The sequence below is a fragment of the Oncorhynchus mykiss genome, chromosome 23 (assembly GCF_057628025.1).
Source record: "Oncorhynchus mykiss isolate SJ-2025 chromosome 23, ASM5762802v1, whole genome shotgun sequence".
NCBI classification, from domain to species: domain Eukaryota; kingdom Metazoa; phylum Chordata; class Actinopteri; order Salmoniformes; family Salmonidae; genus Oncorhynchus; species Oncorhynchus mykiss.
This window is the reverse complement of record NC_143044.1, coordinates 61,796,149-61,812,500: the sequence shown is the minus strand read 5'-3', so window position 1 is coordinate 61,812,500 and position 16,352 is coordinate 61,796,149. Positions and strand designations below refer to the sequence as shown.

At 39.9% G+C, this 16,352-nt stretch overlaps 1 protein-coding gene across 1 annotated transcript in view; it reads right to left on the bottom strand.

Moving 5' to 3' along the window:
- Window positions 1–16,352, bottom strand: part of LOC110519363 (alpha-actinin-2) — a 131,078-nt gene that overhangs the window by 105,076 nt on the left and 9,650 nt on the right. The window contains exons 2-4 of the mRNA XM_090217880.1: window positions 14,772–14,886; window positions 14,354–14,473; window positions 2,468–2,554 (exon numbers count right to left, since the gene is read on the bottom strand). Of these exons, the coding sequence (XP_090074006.1) occupies window positions 2,468–2,554; window positions 14,354–14,473; window positions 14,772–14,886 (322 nt within the window). The remainder of the gene's footprint in view (window positions 1–2,467; window positions 2,555–14,353; window positions 14,474–14,771; window positions 14,887–16,352) is intronic.

Genomic DNA, 16,352 nt, shown 5'->3' with positions numbered 1-16,352 from the left:
ACTGGCTGCTCTGGCTGCTCCATGCTGACTGGCTGCTCCATGCTGACTGGCAGCTCTGGCTGCTCCATGCTGACTGGCTGCTCCATGCTGACTGGCAGCTCTGGCTGCTCCATGCTGACTGGCTGCTCTGGCTGCTCCATGCTGACTGGCTGCTCCATGCTGACTGGCTGCTCCATGCTGACTGGTGGCCCTGGCTGCTCCATGCTGACTGGCGGCCCTGGCTGCTCCATGCTGACTGGCGGCCCTGGCTGCTCCATGCTAACTGGCGGCCCTGGCTGCTCCATGCTAACTGGCAGCTCTGGCGGCTCCTTGCAGACTGGCAGCTCTGGCGGCTCCATGCTAACTGGCAGCTCTGGCGGCTCCTTGCAGACTGGCAGCTCTGGCGGCTCCTTGCAGACTGGCAGCTCTGGCGGCTCCTTGCAGACTGGCAGCTCTGGCGGCTCCTTGCAGACTGGCAGCTCCTTGCAGACTGGCAGCTCCTTGCAGACTGGCAGCTCCTTGCAGACTGGCAGCTCCTTGCAGACTGGCAGCTCCATGCTAACTGGCAGCTCTATGCTAACTGGCAGCTCTATGCTAACTGGCAGCTCTATGCTAACTGGCAGCTCTATGCTAACTGGCAGCTCTATGCTAACTGGCAGTTCTGAACAGGCGGGAGACTCCGGCAGCGCTGTAGAGAAGGAAGGCTCTAACAGCGCTAAACAGGCGGGAGACTCCGACAGCGCTGAAGAGGAGGAAGGCTCTGGCAGCGCTGAACAGGTGAGAGACTCCGACAGCGCTGGAGAGGAGGAAGGCTCCGACAGCGCTAAACAGGCGAGGCGCACTGTAGGCCTGATGCGTGGTGCTGGCACTGGTGGTACTGGGCCGAGGACACGCACAGGAAGCCTGGTGCGGGGAGCTGCTACCGGAGGGCTGGGGTGTGGAGGTGGTACTGGAAAAACCGGACCGTGCAGGCGCACTGGAGCTCTTGAGCACCGAGCCTGCCCAACCTTACCTGGTTGAATGCTCACGGTCGCCCTGCCAGTGCGGCGAGGTGGAATAGCTCGCACTGGACTATGCAGGCGAACCGGAGAAACCGAGCGCAAGGCTGGTGCCATGTAAACCGGCCCAAGGAGACGCACTGGGGACCAGCTGCGTAGAGCCGGCTTCATGGCATTAGGCTCGACGCTCAATCTAGCCCGGCCGACACGCGGAGCTGGAATATACCGCACCGGGCTATGCACCCGCACTGGAGACACCGTGCGCACCACTGCATAACACGGTGCCTGTCCGGTCTCTCTAGCCCCCCGGTAAGCACAGGGAGTCTGCCCAGGTCTCCTACCTGGCGTAGCCATACTCCCTGTTAGCCCCCCCCCCAAGAAATTTTTGGGGCTGCCTCTCGGGCTTCCTTGCCAGCCGTGTTCCCTCATATCGCCGGCTCCTCTCTCCGGCTGCCTCTGCTCTCCTAAGTGCCTCCACCTGTTCCCATGGGAGGCGATCTCTTCCAGCCAGTATCTCCTCCCAAGTGTAACAGCCCTTGCCATCCAAAACGTCCTCCCATGTCCATTCCTCTTTACGCTGCTGCTGCTGCCTGTTGACACGCTGCTTGGTCCGTTGGTGGTGGGTGATTCTGTAACGGTTTTCTATATGTGAAGGAGAGTCGGACCAAAATGCAGCGTGTCGATTGCGATTCATGTTTAATGAAAAAACGTAAAACACGAATCAGTACAAAAACAATAAACGTAACGAAAACCTAAACAGTCTATCTGGTGAAAACACATAGACAGGAACAATCACCCACAAACACACAGTGAAACCCAGGCTACCTAAATATGGTTCCCAATCAGAGACAATGACGAACACCTGCCTCTGACTGAGAACCATATCAGGCTGAACATAGAAATAGACAAACAAGACATGAAACATAGAATGCCCACTCAGATCACACCCTGACCAATCAAAACATAGAAAATACAAAGTAAACTATGGTCAGGGCGTGACAAACCTTCCATGGAGATAACATACTATACACTATAACTACATGACTATATTAACTAACCTTCCACTGAGATAACATACTATACACTATAACTACATGACTATATTATCTAACCTTCCATGGAGATAACATACTACACACTATAACTACATGACTATATTAACTAACCTTCCATGGAGATAACATACTATACACTATAACTACACGACTATATTAACTAACCTTCCACTGAGATAACATACTATACACTATAACTACATGACTATATTATCTAACCTTCCATGGAGATAACATACTACACACTATAACTACATGACTATATTAACTAACCTTCCATGGAGATAACATACTATAGACTATAACTACATTACTATATTAACTAACCTTCCATGGAGATAACAGACTATACACTATAACTACATGACTATATTAACTAACCTTCCATGGAGATAACATACTATACACTATAACTACATTACTATATTATCTAACCTTCCACTGAGATGTCCTGGATGGCGAAGCGCAGAATGATGGTCCAGATCATTCCCAGAGTCATCTTAATGTTGCCGTCCACAATCTCTGCAGGAGAAACAGGTCAGTAATGCAGTCGTCACGGAGACGTCCTGGTCTTTCTCAACCAGGTCCCTGTGTTCTCTATTCCTCCATTAAGTTTGTCTTATTGGATGGTCGATATAATATACTGGAATACAAACTACATGCAATGTTAAATGACACACAGAACACACATTAAACAAATGCTATAGAATACTGTGGTATAAATACTATAGTATACTGTGGTGTAAATACTATAGTATACTGTGGTGTAAATACTATAGTATACTGTGTTATAAATACTATAATATACTGTGGTATAAATACTATAGTATACTGCGGTATAAATACTATAGTATACTGCGGTATAAATACTATAGTATACTGCTGTGTAAATACTATAGTATACTGTGGTATAAATACTATAGTATACTGTGGTATAAATACTATAGTATACTGTGGTATAAATACTATAGTATACTGCGGTATAAATACTATAGTATACTGCTGTGTAAATACTATAGTATACTGTGGTATAAATACTATAGTATACTGTGGTATAAATACTATAGTATACTGTGTTATAAATACTATAGTATACTGTGGTGTAAATACTATAGTATACTGTGGTGTAAATACTACAGTATACTGTGGTGTAAATACTATAGTATACTATGGTATAAATACTATTGTATACTGTGATATAAATACTATAGTATACTGTGCTATAAATACTGTGGTATACTGTGGAAAAATAATGTAGTAAACTGTGGTATAAATACTAAAGTATACTATGGAATAAATACTAAAGTATACTATGGAATAAATACTATAGTATACTGTGGTATAAATACTATAGTATACTGTGGTGTAAAGTATTTATACCACTGTATACTATAGTATTAATACCACAGTATACTATAGTATTTGCTGTAGTATTCAGTAGTACTTACAGTTAACATAGTATAAATAAGAGAAAACTGTAGTATACACTATGGTAATCACTGTTGTGTTTGAAATAGATCTATAACATACCTTCAGCTGTGGTGAAATAGATCTATAACGTACCTTCAGCTGTGGTGAAATAGATCTATAACATACCTTCAGCTGTGGTGAAATAGATCTATAATGTACCTTCAGCTGTGGTGAAATAGATCTATAACATACCTTCAGCTGTGGTGAAATAGATCTATAACGTACCTTCAGCTGTGGTGAAATAGATCTATAATGTACCTTCAGCTGTGGTGAAATAGATCTATAACGTACCTTCAGCTGTGGTGAAATAGATCTATAACATACCTTCAGCTGTGGTGAAATAGATCTATAATGTACCTTCAGCTGTGGTGAAATAGATCTATAACATACCTTCAGCTGTGGTGAAATAGATCTATAATGTACCTTCAGCTGTGGTGAAATAGATCTATAATGTACCTTCAGCTGTGGTGAAATAGATCTATAACGTACCTTCAGCTGTGGTGAAATAGATCTATAACGTACCTTCAGCTGTGGTGAAATAGATCTATAATGTACCTTCAGCTGTGGTGAAATAGATCTATAACATACCTTCAGCTGTGGTGATATAGATCTATAACATACCTTCAGCTGTGGTGAAATAGATCTATAACGTACCTTCAGCTGTGGTGAAATAGATCTATAACGTACCTTCAGCTGTGGTGAAATAGATCTATAATGTACCTTCAGCTGTGGTGAAATAGATCTATAACGTACCTTCAGCTGTGGTGAAATAGATCTATAATGTACCTTCAGCTGTGGTGAAATAGATCTATAACATACCTTCAGCTGTGGTGAAATAGATCTATAACGTACCTTCAGCTGTGGTGAAATAGATCTATAACATACCTTCAGCTGTGGTGAAATAGATCTATAACGTACCTTCAGCTGTGGTGAAATAGATCTATAACGTACCTTCAGCTGTGGTGAAATAGATCTATAACGTACCTTCAGCTGTGGTGAAATAGATCTATAATGTACCTTCAGCTGTGGTGAAATAGATCTATAACGTACCTTCAGCTGTGGTGAAATAGATCTATAATGTACCTTCAGCTGTGGTGAAATAGATCTATAACGTACCTTCAGCTGTGGTGAAATAGATCTATAACATACCTTCAGCTGTGGTGAAATAGATCTATAACATACCTTCAGCTGTGGTGAAATAGATCTATAACGTACCTTCAGCTGTGGTGAAATAGATCTATAACGTACCTTCAGCTGTGGTGAAATAGATCTATAACGTACCTTCAGCTGTGGTGAAATAGATCTATAACGTACCTTCAGCTGTGGTGAAATAGATCTATAACATACCTTCAGCTGTGGTGAAATAGATCTATAACGTACCTTCAGCTGTGGTGAAATAGATCTATAACATACCTTCAGCTGTGGTGAAATAGATCTATAACATACCTTCAGCTGTGGTGAAATAGATCTATAACATACCTTCAGCTGTGGTGAAATAGATCTATAACATACCTTCAGCTGTGGTGAAATAGATCTATAACATACCTTCAGCTGTGGTGAAATAGATCTATAACATACCTTCAGCTGTGGTGAAAAAGATCTATAATGTACCTTCAGCTGTGGTGAAATAGATCTATAACGTACCTTCAGCTGTGGTGAAATAGATCTATAACGTACCTTCAGCTGTGGTGAAATAGATCTATAACATACCTTCAGCTGTGGTGAAATAGATCTATAACATACCTTCAGCTGTGGTGAAATAGATCTATAACATACCTTCAGCTGTGGTGAAATAGATCTATAACATACCTTCAGCTGTGGTGATATAGATCTATAACGTACCTTCAGCTGTGGTGAAATAGATCTATAACATACCTTCAGCTGTGGTGAAATAGATCTATAACGTACCTTTAGCTGTGGTGAAATAGATCTATAACGTACCTTTAGCTGTGGTGAAATAGATCTATAACATACCTTTAGCTGTGGTGAAATAGATCTATAACATACCTTCAGCTGTGGTGAAATAGATCTATAATGTACCTTGAGCTGTGGTGAAATAGATCTATAACGTACCTTCAGCTGTGGTGAAATAGATCTATAATGTACCTTCAGCTGTGGTGAAATAGATCTATAATGTACCTTCAGCTGTTGTGAAATAGATCTATAACATACCTTCAGCTGTGGTGAAATAGATCTATAATGTACCTTCAGCTGTGGTGAAATAGATCTATAACGTACCTTCAGCTGTGGTTAAATAGATCTATAATGTACCTTCAGCTGTGGTGAAATAGATCTATAACGTACCTTCAGCTGTGGTGAAATAGATCTATAATGTACCTTCAACTGTGGTGAAATAGATCTATAACATACCTTCAGCTGTGGTGAAATAGATCTATAACATACCTTCAGCTGTGGTGAAATAGATCTATAATGTACCTTCAGCTGTGGTGAAATAGATCTATAACGTACCTTCAGCTGTGGTGAAATAGATCTATAATGTACCTTCAACTGTGGTGAAATAGATCTATAACATACCTTCAGCTGTGGTGAAATAGATCTATAACGTACCTTCAGCTGTGGTGAAATAGATCTATAACATACCTTCAGCTGTGGTGAAATACATCTATAACATACCTTCAGCTGTGGTGAAATAGATCTATAACATACCTTCAGCTGTGGTGAAATAGATCTATAACATACCTTCAGCTGTGGTGAAATAGATCTATAACATACCTTCAGCTGTGGTGAAATAGATCTATAACATACCTTCAGCTGTGGTGATATAGATCTATAACATACCTTCAGCTGTGGTGAAATAGATCTATAACGTACCTTCAGCTGTGGTGAAATAGATCTATAACGTACCTTCAGCTGTGGTGAAATAGATCTATAACATACCTTCAGCTGTGGTGAAATAGATCTATAACGTACCTTCAGCTGTGGTGAAATAGATCTATAACATACCTTCAGCTGTGGTGAAATAGATCTATAACGTACCTTCAGCTGTGGTGAAATAGATCTATAACATACCTTCAGCTGTGGTGAAATAGATCTATAACGTACCTTCAGCTGTGGTGAAATAGATCTATAACATACCTTCAGCTGTGGTGAAATAGATCTATAACGTACCTTCAGCTGTGGTGAAATAGATCTATAACATACCTTCAGCTGTGGTGAAATAGATCTATAACGTACCTTCAGCTGTGGTGAAATAGATCTATAACATACCTTCAGCTGTGGTGATATAGATCTATAACATACCTTCAGCTGTGGTGAAATAGATCTATAACGTACCTTCAGCTGTGGTGAAATAGATCTATAACGTACCTTCAGCTGTGGTGAAATAGATCTATAACATACCTTCAGCTGTGGTGAAATAGATCTATAACATACCTTCAGCTGTGGTGAAATAGATCTATAACATACCTTCAGCTGTGGTGAAATAGATCTATAACGTACCTTCAGCTGTGGTGAAATAGATCTATAACATACCTTCAGCTGTGGTGAAATAGATCTATAACGTACCTTCAGCTGTGGTGAAATAGATCTATAACATACCTTCAGCTGTGGTGAAATAGATCTATAACATACCTTCAGCTGTGGTGAAATAGATCTATAACATACCTTCAGCTGTGGTGAAATAGATCTATAACATACCTTCAGCTGTGGTGAAATAGATCTATAACATACCTTCAGCTGTGGTGAAATAGATCTATAACATACCTTCAGCTGTGGTGAAATAGATCTATAACATACCTTCAGCTGTGGTGAAATGGATCTATAACATACCTTCAGCTGTGGTGAAATAGGTCTATAATGTACCTTCAGCTGTGGTGAAATAGATCTATAACGTACCTTCAGCTGTGGTGAAATAGATCTATAACATACCTTCAGCTGTGGTGAAATAGATCTATAACATACCTTCAGCTGTGGTGAAATAGATCTATAACATACCTTCAGCTGTGGTGAAATAGATCTATAATGTACCTTCAGCTGTGGTGAAATAGATCTATAACGTACCTTCAGCTGTGGTGAAATAGATCTATAACGTACCTTCAGCTGTGGTGAAATAGATCTATAACGTACCTTCAGCTGTGGTGAAATAGATCTATAACGTACCTTCAGCTGTGGTGAAATAGATCTATAACGTACCTTCAGCTGTGGTGAAATAGATCTATAACATACCTTCAGCTGTGGTGAAATAGATCTATAACGTACCTTCAGCTGTGGTGAAATAGATCTATAACGTACCTTCAGCTGTGGTGAAATAGATCTATAACGTACCTTCAGCTGTGGTGAAATAGATCTATAATGTACCTTCAGCTGTGGTGAAATAGATCTATAACATACCTTCAGCTGTGGTGAAATATATCTATAATGTACCTTCAGCTGTGGTGAAATAGATCTATAACATACCTTCAGCTGTGGTGAAATAGATCTATAACGTACCTTCAGCTGTGGTGAAATAGATCTATAATGTACCTTCAGCTGTGGTGAAATAGATCTATAACATACCTTCAGCTGTGGTGAAATAGATCTATAACATACCTTCAGCTGTGGTGAAATAGATCTATAACGTACCTTCAGCTGTGGTGAAATAGATCTATAACATACCTTCAGCTGTGGTGAAATAGATCTATAACATACCTTCAGCTGTGGTGAAATAGATCAATAATGTACCTTCAGCTGTGGTGAAATAGATGTATAACGTACCTTCAGCTGTGGTGAAATAGATGTATAACGTACCTTCAGCTGTGGTGAAATAGATCTATAACATAGCTTCAGCTGTGGTGAAATAGATCTATAACATACCTTCAGCTGTGGTGAAATAGATCTATAATGTACCTTCAGCTGTGGTGAAATAGATGTATAACATACCTTCAGCTGTGGTGAAATAGATCTATAACGTACCTTCAGCTGTGGTGAAATAGATCTATAACGTACCTTCAGCTGTGGTGAAATAGATCTATAACATACCTTCAGCTGTGGTGAAATAGATCTATAACATACCTTCAGCTGTGGTGAAATAGATCTATAACATACCTTCAGCTGTGGTGAAATAGATCTATAATGTACCTTCAGCTGTGGTGATATAGATCTATAACATACCTTCAGCTGTGGTGAAATAGATCTATAACGTACCTTCAGCTGTGGTGAAATAGATCTATAACATACCTTCAGCTGTGGTGAAATAGATCTATAACATACCTTCAGCTGTGGTGAAATAGATCTATAACGTACCTTCAGCTGTGGTGAAATAGATCTATAACATACCTTCAGCTGTGGTGAAATAGATCTATAACATACCTTCAGCTGTGGTGAAATAGATCTATAACATACCTTCAGCTGTGGTGAAATAGATCTATAATGTACCTTCAGCTGTGGTGATATAGATCTATAACATACCTTCAGCTGTGGTGAAATAGATCTATAACGTACCTTCAGCTGTGGTGAAATAGATCTATAACATACCTTCAGCTGTGGTGAAATAGATCTATAACATACCTTCAGCTGTGGTGAAATAGATCTATAATGTACCTTCAGCTGTGGTGAAATAGATGTATAACATACCTTCAGCTGTGGTGAAATAGATCTATAACGTACCTTCAGCTGTGGTGAAATAGATCTATAACATACCTTCAGCTTTGGTGAAATAGATCTATAATGTACCTTCAGCTGTGGTGAAATAGATCTATAACATACCTTCAGCTGTGGTGAAATAGATCTATAACATACCTTCAGCTGTGGTGAAATAGATCTATAACGTACCTTCAGCTGTGGTGAAATAGATCTATAACATACCTTTAGCTGTGGTGAAATAGATCTATAACGTACCTTCAGCTGTGGTGAAATAGATCTTTAACATAGCTTCAGCTGTGGTGAAATAGATCTATAACGTACCTTCAGCTGTGGTGATATAGATCTATAACATACCTTCAGCTGTGGTGAAATAGATCTATAACGTACCATCAGCTGTGGTGAAATAGATCTATAACATACCTTCAGCTGTGGTGAAATAGATCTATAACGTACCTTCAGCTGTGGTGAAATAGATCTATAACGTACCTTCAGCTGTGGTGAAATAGATCTATAACATACCTTCAGCTGTGGTGATATAGATCTATAATGTACCTTCAGCTGTGGTGAAATAGATCTATAACATACCTTCAGCTGTGGTGAAATAGATCTATAATGTACCTTCAGCTGTGGTGATATAGATCTATAACATACCTTCAGCTGTGGTGAAATAGATCTATAACATACCTTCAGCTGTGTTGAAATATATCTATAACATACCTTCAGCTGTGGTGAAATAGATCTATAACATACCTTCAGCTGTGGTGAAATAGATCTATAACATACCTTCAGCTGTGGTGAAATAGATCTATAACATACCTTCAGCTGTGGTGAAATAGATCTATAACATACCTTCAGCTGTGGTGAAATAGAGCTATAACGTACCTTCAGCTTTGGTGAAATAGATCTATAACATACCTTCAGCTGTGGTGAAATAGATCTATAACGTACCTTCAGCTGTGGTGAAATAGATCTATAACGTACCTTCAGCTGTGGTGAAATAGATCTATAACATACCTTCAGCTGTGGTGAAATAGATCTATAATGTACCTTCAGCTGTGGTGAAATAGATCTATAATGTACCTTCAGCTGTGGTGAAATAGATCTATAATGTACCTTCAGCTGTGGTGAAATAGATCTATAACATACCTTCAGCTGTGGTGAAATAGATCTATAACATACCTTCAGCTGTGGTGAAATAGATCTATAACATACCTTCAGCTGTGGTGAAATAGATCTATAACATACATTCAGCTGTGGTGAAATAGATCTATAACATACCTTCAGCTGTGGTGAAATAGATCTATAACATACCTTCAGCTGTGGTGAAATAGATCTATAACATACCTTCAGCTGTGGTGAAATAGATCTATAACATACCTTCAGCTGTGGTGAAATAGATCTATAACATACCTTCAGCTGTGGTGAAATAGATCTATAACATACCTTCAGCTGTGGTGAAATAGATCTATAACATACCTTCAGCTGTGGTGAAATAGATCTATAACATACCTTCAGCTGTGGTGAAATAGATCTATAACATACCTTCAGCTGTGGTGAAATAGATCTATAACATACCTTCAGCTGTGGTGAAATAGATCTATAACGTACCTTCAGCTGTGGTGAAATAGATCTATAACATACCTTCAGCTGTGGTGAAATAGATCTATAACATACCTTCAGCTGTGGTGAAATAGATCTATAACATACCTTCAGCTGTGGTGAAATAGATCTATAACATACCTTCAGCTGTGGTGAAATAGATCTATAACGTACCTTCAGCTGTGGTGAAATAGATCTATAACGTACCTTCAGCTGTGGTGAAATAGATCTATAACGTACCTTCAGCTGTGGTGAAATAGATCTATAACATACCTTCAGCTGTGGTGAAATAGATCTATAACATACCTTCAGCTGTGGTGAAATAGATCTATAACGTACCTTCAGCTGTGGTGAAATAGATCTATAACGTACCTTCAGCTGTGGTGAAATAGATCTATAACGTACCTTCAGCTGTGGTGAAATAGATCTATAACATACCTTCAGCTGTGGTGAAATAGATCTATAACATACCTTCAGCTGTGGTGAAATAGATCTATAACATACCTTCAGCTGTGGTGAAATAGATCTATAACATACCTTCAGCTGTGGTGAAATAGATCTATAACATACCTTCAGCTGTGGTGAAATAGATCTATAACATACCTTCAGCTGTGGTGAAATAGATCTATAACATACCTTCAGCTGTGGTGAAATAGATCTATAACATACCTTCAGCTGTGGTGAAATAGATCTATAATGTACCTTCAGCTGTGGTGAAATAGATCTATAACGTACCTTCAGCTGTGGTGAAATAGATCTATAACGTACCTTCAGCTGTGGTGAAATAGATCTATAACATACCTTCAGCTGTGGTGAAATAGATCTATAACATACCTTCAGCTGTGGTGAAATAGATCTATAACATACCTTCAGCTGTGGTGAAATAGATCTATAACATACCTTCAGCTGTGGTGATATAGATCTATAACGTACCTTCAGCTGTGGTGAAATAGATCTATAACATACCTTCAGCTGTGGTGAAATAGATCTATAACGTACCTTTAGCTGTGGTGAAATAGATCTATAACGTACCTTTAGCTGTGGTGAAATAGATCTATAACATACCTTTAGCTGTGGTGAAATAGATCTATAACATACCTTCAGCTGTGGTGAAATAGATCTATTACATACCTTCAGCTGTGGTTAAATAGATCTATAACATACCTTCAGCTGTGGTGAAATAGATCTATAACGTACCTTCAGCTGTGGTGAAATAGATCTATAATGTACCTTCAACTGTGGTGAAATAGATCTATAACATACCTTCAGCTGTGGTGAAATAGATCTATAACATACCTTCAGCTGTGGTTAAATAGATCTATAACATACCTTCAGCTGTGGTGAAATAGATCTATAACATACCTTCAGCTGTGGTGAAATAGATCTATAACATACCTTCAGCTGTGGTGAAATAGATCTATAATGTACCTTCAGCTGTGGTGAAATAGATCTATAATGTACCTTCAGCTGTGGTGAAATAGATCTATAATGTACCTTCAGCTGTGGTGAAATAGATCTATAACATACCTTCAGCTGTGGTGAAATAGATCTATAACATACCTTCAGCTGTGGTGAAATAGATCTATAACATACCTTCAGCTGTGGTGAAATAGATCTATAACATACATTCAGCTGTGGTGAAATAGATCTATAACATACCTTCAGCTGTGGTGAAATAGATCTATAACATACCTTCAGCTGTGGTGAAATAGATCTATAACATACCTTCAGCTGTGGTGAAATAGATCTATAACATACCTTCAGCTGTGGTGAAATAGATCTATAACATACCTTCAGCTGTGGTGAAATAGATCTATAACATACCTTCAGCTGTGGTGAAATAGATCTATAACATACCTTCAGCTGTGGTGAAATAGATCTATAACATACCTTCAGCTGTGGTGAAATAGATCTATAACATACCTTCAGCTGTGGTGAAATAGATCTATAACATACCTTCAGCTGTGGTGAAATAGATCTATAACGTACCTTCAGCTGTGGTGAAATAGATCTATAACATACCTTCAGCTGTGGTGAAATAGATCTATAACGTACCTTCAGCTGTGGTGAAATAGATCTATAACATACCTTCAGCTGTGGTGAAATAGATCTATAACATACCTTCAGCTGTGGTGAAATAGATCTATAACGTACCTTCAGCTGTGGTGAAATAGATCTATAACGTACCTTCAGCTGTGGTGAAATAGATCTATAACATACCTTCAGCTGTGGTGAAATAGATCTATAACATACCTTCAGCTGTGGTGAAATAGATCTATAACATACCTTCAGCTGTGGTGAAATAGATCTATAACGTACCTTCAGCTGTGGTGAAATAGATCTATAACGTACCTTCAGCTGTGGTGAAATAGATCTATAACGTACCTTCAGCTGTGGTGAAATAGATCTATAACATACCTTCAGCTGTGGTGAAATAGATCTATAACATACCTTCAGCTGTGGTGAAATAGATCTATAACATACCTTCAGCTGTGGTGAAATAGATCTATAACATACCTTCAGCTGTGGTGAAATAGATCTATAACATACCTTCAGCTGTGGTGAAATAGATCTATAACATACCTTCAGCTGTGGTGAAATAGATCTATAACATACCTTCAGCTGTGGTGAAATAGATCTATAACATACCTTCAGCTGTGGTGAAATAGATCTATAATGTACCTTCAGCTGTGGTGAAATAGATCTATAACGTACCTTCAGCTGTGGTGAAATAGATCTATAACGTACCTTCAGCTGTGGTGAAATAGATCTATAACATACCTTCAGCTGTGGTGAAATAGATCTATAACATACCTTCAGCTGTGGTGAAATAGATCTATAACATACCTTCAGCTGTGGTGAAATAGATCTATAACATACCTTCAGCTGTGGTGATATAGATCTATAACGTACCTTCAGCTGTGGTGAAATAGATCTATAACATACCTTCAGCTGTGGTGAAATAGATCTATAACGTACCTTTAGCTGTGGTGAAATAGATCTATAACGTACCTTTAGCTGTGGTGAAATAGATCTATAACATACCTTTAGCTGTGGTGAAATAGATCTATAACATACCTTCAGCTGTGGTGAAATAGATCTATTACATACCTTCAGCTGTGGTTAAATAGATCTATAACATACCTTCAGCTGTGGTGAAATAGATCTATAACGTACCTTCAGCTGTGGTGAAATAGATCTATAATGTACCTTCAACTGTGGTGAAATAGATCTATAACATACCTTCAGCTGTGGTGAAATAGATCTATAACATACCTTCAGCTGTGGTGAAATAGATCTATAATGTACCTTCAGCTGTGGTGAAATAGATCTATAACGTACCTTCAGCTGTGGTGAAATAGATCTATAACATACCTTCAGCTGTGGTGAAATAGATCTATAACATACCTTCAGCTGTGGTGAAATAGATCTATAACATACCTTCAGCTGTGGTGAAATAGATCTATAACGTACCTTCAGCTGTGGTGAAATAGATCTATAACGTACCTTCAGCTGTGGTGAAATAGATCTATAACATACCTTCAGCTGTGGTGAAATAGATCTATAACGTACCTTCAGCTGTGGTGAAATAGATCTATAACATACCTTCAGCTGTGGTGAAATAGATCTATAACATACCTTCAGCTGTGGTGAAATAGATCTATAACGTACCTTCAGCTCCAATGGAGACCAGCTTGACTCCTTTGCTGGTGATGTACTCCAGAGCTTTGTTGACGTTGGCTATTTTGTGGAAGCGCATTTTCCCTCTGTCTGGTTTGGGAAGTCTTTCACCTGAGGAAGAGGAGACATGTGAAGTCATTCACCTGAGGAAGAGGAGACTCGCGGCTGTATTGACGTATCGGACACACCTTTCAGAATAACTATCAGTGGGTGCCAATAGCCACACACACACACACACACACACGCGCACACACACACACACGCGCACACACACACACACACACACACACACACACACACACACACACACACACACACACACACACACACACACACACACACACACACACACACACACACACACACACACACACACACACACACACACACACACACACAGACGATGTACCAGAAATGACTTCCAGCAGCAGCATGAGTTTCAGTCCGTTCCTGAAGTCCTCCTCGATGTTTTCAATCCCAGTCCCAGCCTTCCTCAGGTGAGAGTTGCACCAGGCTGTGAAAGTCTGAGCACAACAGACGTACGGCTCAACAACGAGTCCAATCAACACAGGTTAGTCCTTGTGTCTGACTATTTCGTGTGTCTTGGCGTTTTCTCTGTAAACAAAGCAATCTCTGTCAACACTTTACCGTGTACAGTACACTGGGAAGGGCCTCGGTTGCACATGTAACAGTTTACAGAGCCCCGACCCGGGCTCGAACCAGGGACCCTCTGCACACATCAACAACTGGCACCCTCGAAGCATCGTTGCCCATCGCGCCCCAAAAAGCCACGGCCCTTGCAGAGCAAAGGGGAACAAGTGCTTCTAGGTCTCAGAGCGAGTGACGTCACCCGATTGAAACGCTATTAGCGCGCACCACCGCTAACTAGCTAGCCATTTCACATCGGTTACACACAGAGAGCTGGCCGCTCTTCAGACCCATGAATCGGTGGTCAGAGAGCATTATTGGGGGATCATTTACCAGACAACATACATGGCAGAGCTTTGAGCTCTGGGAAGAAAAGTGCTTGGGGGTTATCTTTATCCATCCTCTGTATAAAGTTGTGTTTTCCTGTTATAACCTGTAGTTATAACCTGTAGTTATAGAGAGGGTAGAGAACAGTTTTTTCCTATTATAACCTAGAGTTATAACCTGTAGTTATAGAGAGGGTAGAGAGAGCAGTGTTTTCCTGTTATAACCTGTAGTTATAACCTGTAGTTATCATAGAGAGGGTAGAGAGCAGTGATTTCCTGTTATAACCTGTAGTTATAACCTGTAGTCATAGAGAAGGTAGAGAGAGCAGTGTTTTCCTGTTATAACCTGTAGTTATAACCTGTAGTTATAGAGAGAGCAGTGTTTTCCTGTTATAACCTGTAGTTATAACCTGTAGTTATAACCTGTAGTCATAGAGAGGGTAGAGAGAGCAGTGTTTTCCTGTTATAACCTGTAGTTATAACCTGTAGTCATAGAGAGGGTAGAGAGAGCAGTGTTTTCCTGTTATAACCTGTAGTTATAACCTGTAGTCATAGAGAGGGTAGAGAGAGCAGTGTTTTCCTGTTATAACCTGTAGTTATAACCTGTAGTCATAGAGAGGGTAGAGAGAGCAGTGTTTTCCTGTTATAACCTGTAGTTATAACCTGTAGTTATAGAGAGGGTAGAGAGAGCAGTGTGTTCCTGTTATGACCTGTAGTTATAACCTGTAGTTATAGAGAGTGTACAGATAGCAGTGTTTTCCTGTTATAACCTGTAGTTATAACCTGTAGTTATAGAGAGGGTAGAGAGCAGTGTTTTCCTGTTATAACCTGTAGTTATAACCTGTAGTTATAACCTGTAGTCATAGAGAGGGTAGAGAGACTAGTGTTTTCCTGTTATAACCTGTAGTTATAACCTGTAGTTATAACCTGTAGTCATAGAGAGGGTAGAGAGACTAGTGTTTTCCTGTTATAACCTGTAGTTATAACCTGTAGTCATAGAGAGGGCAGAGAGAGCA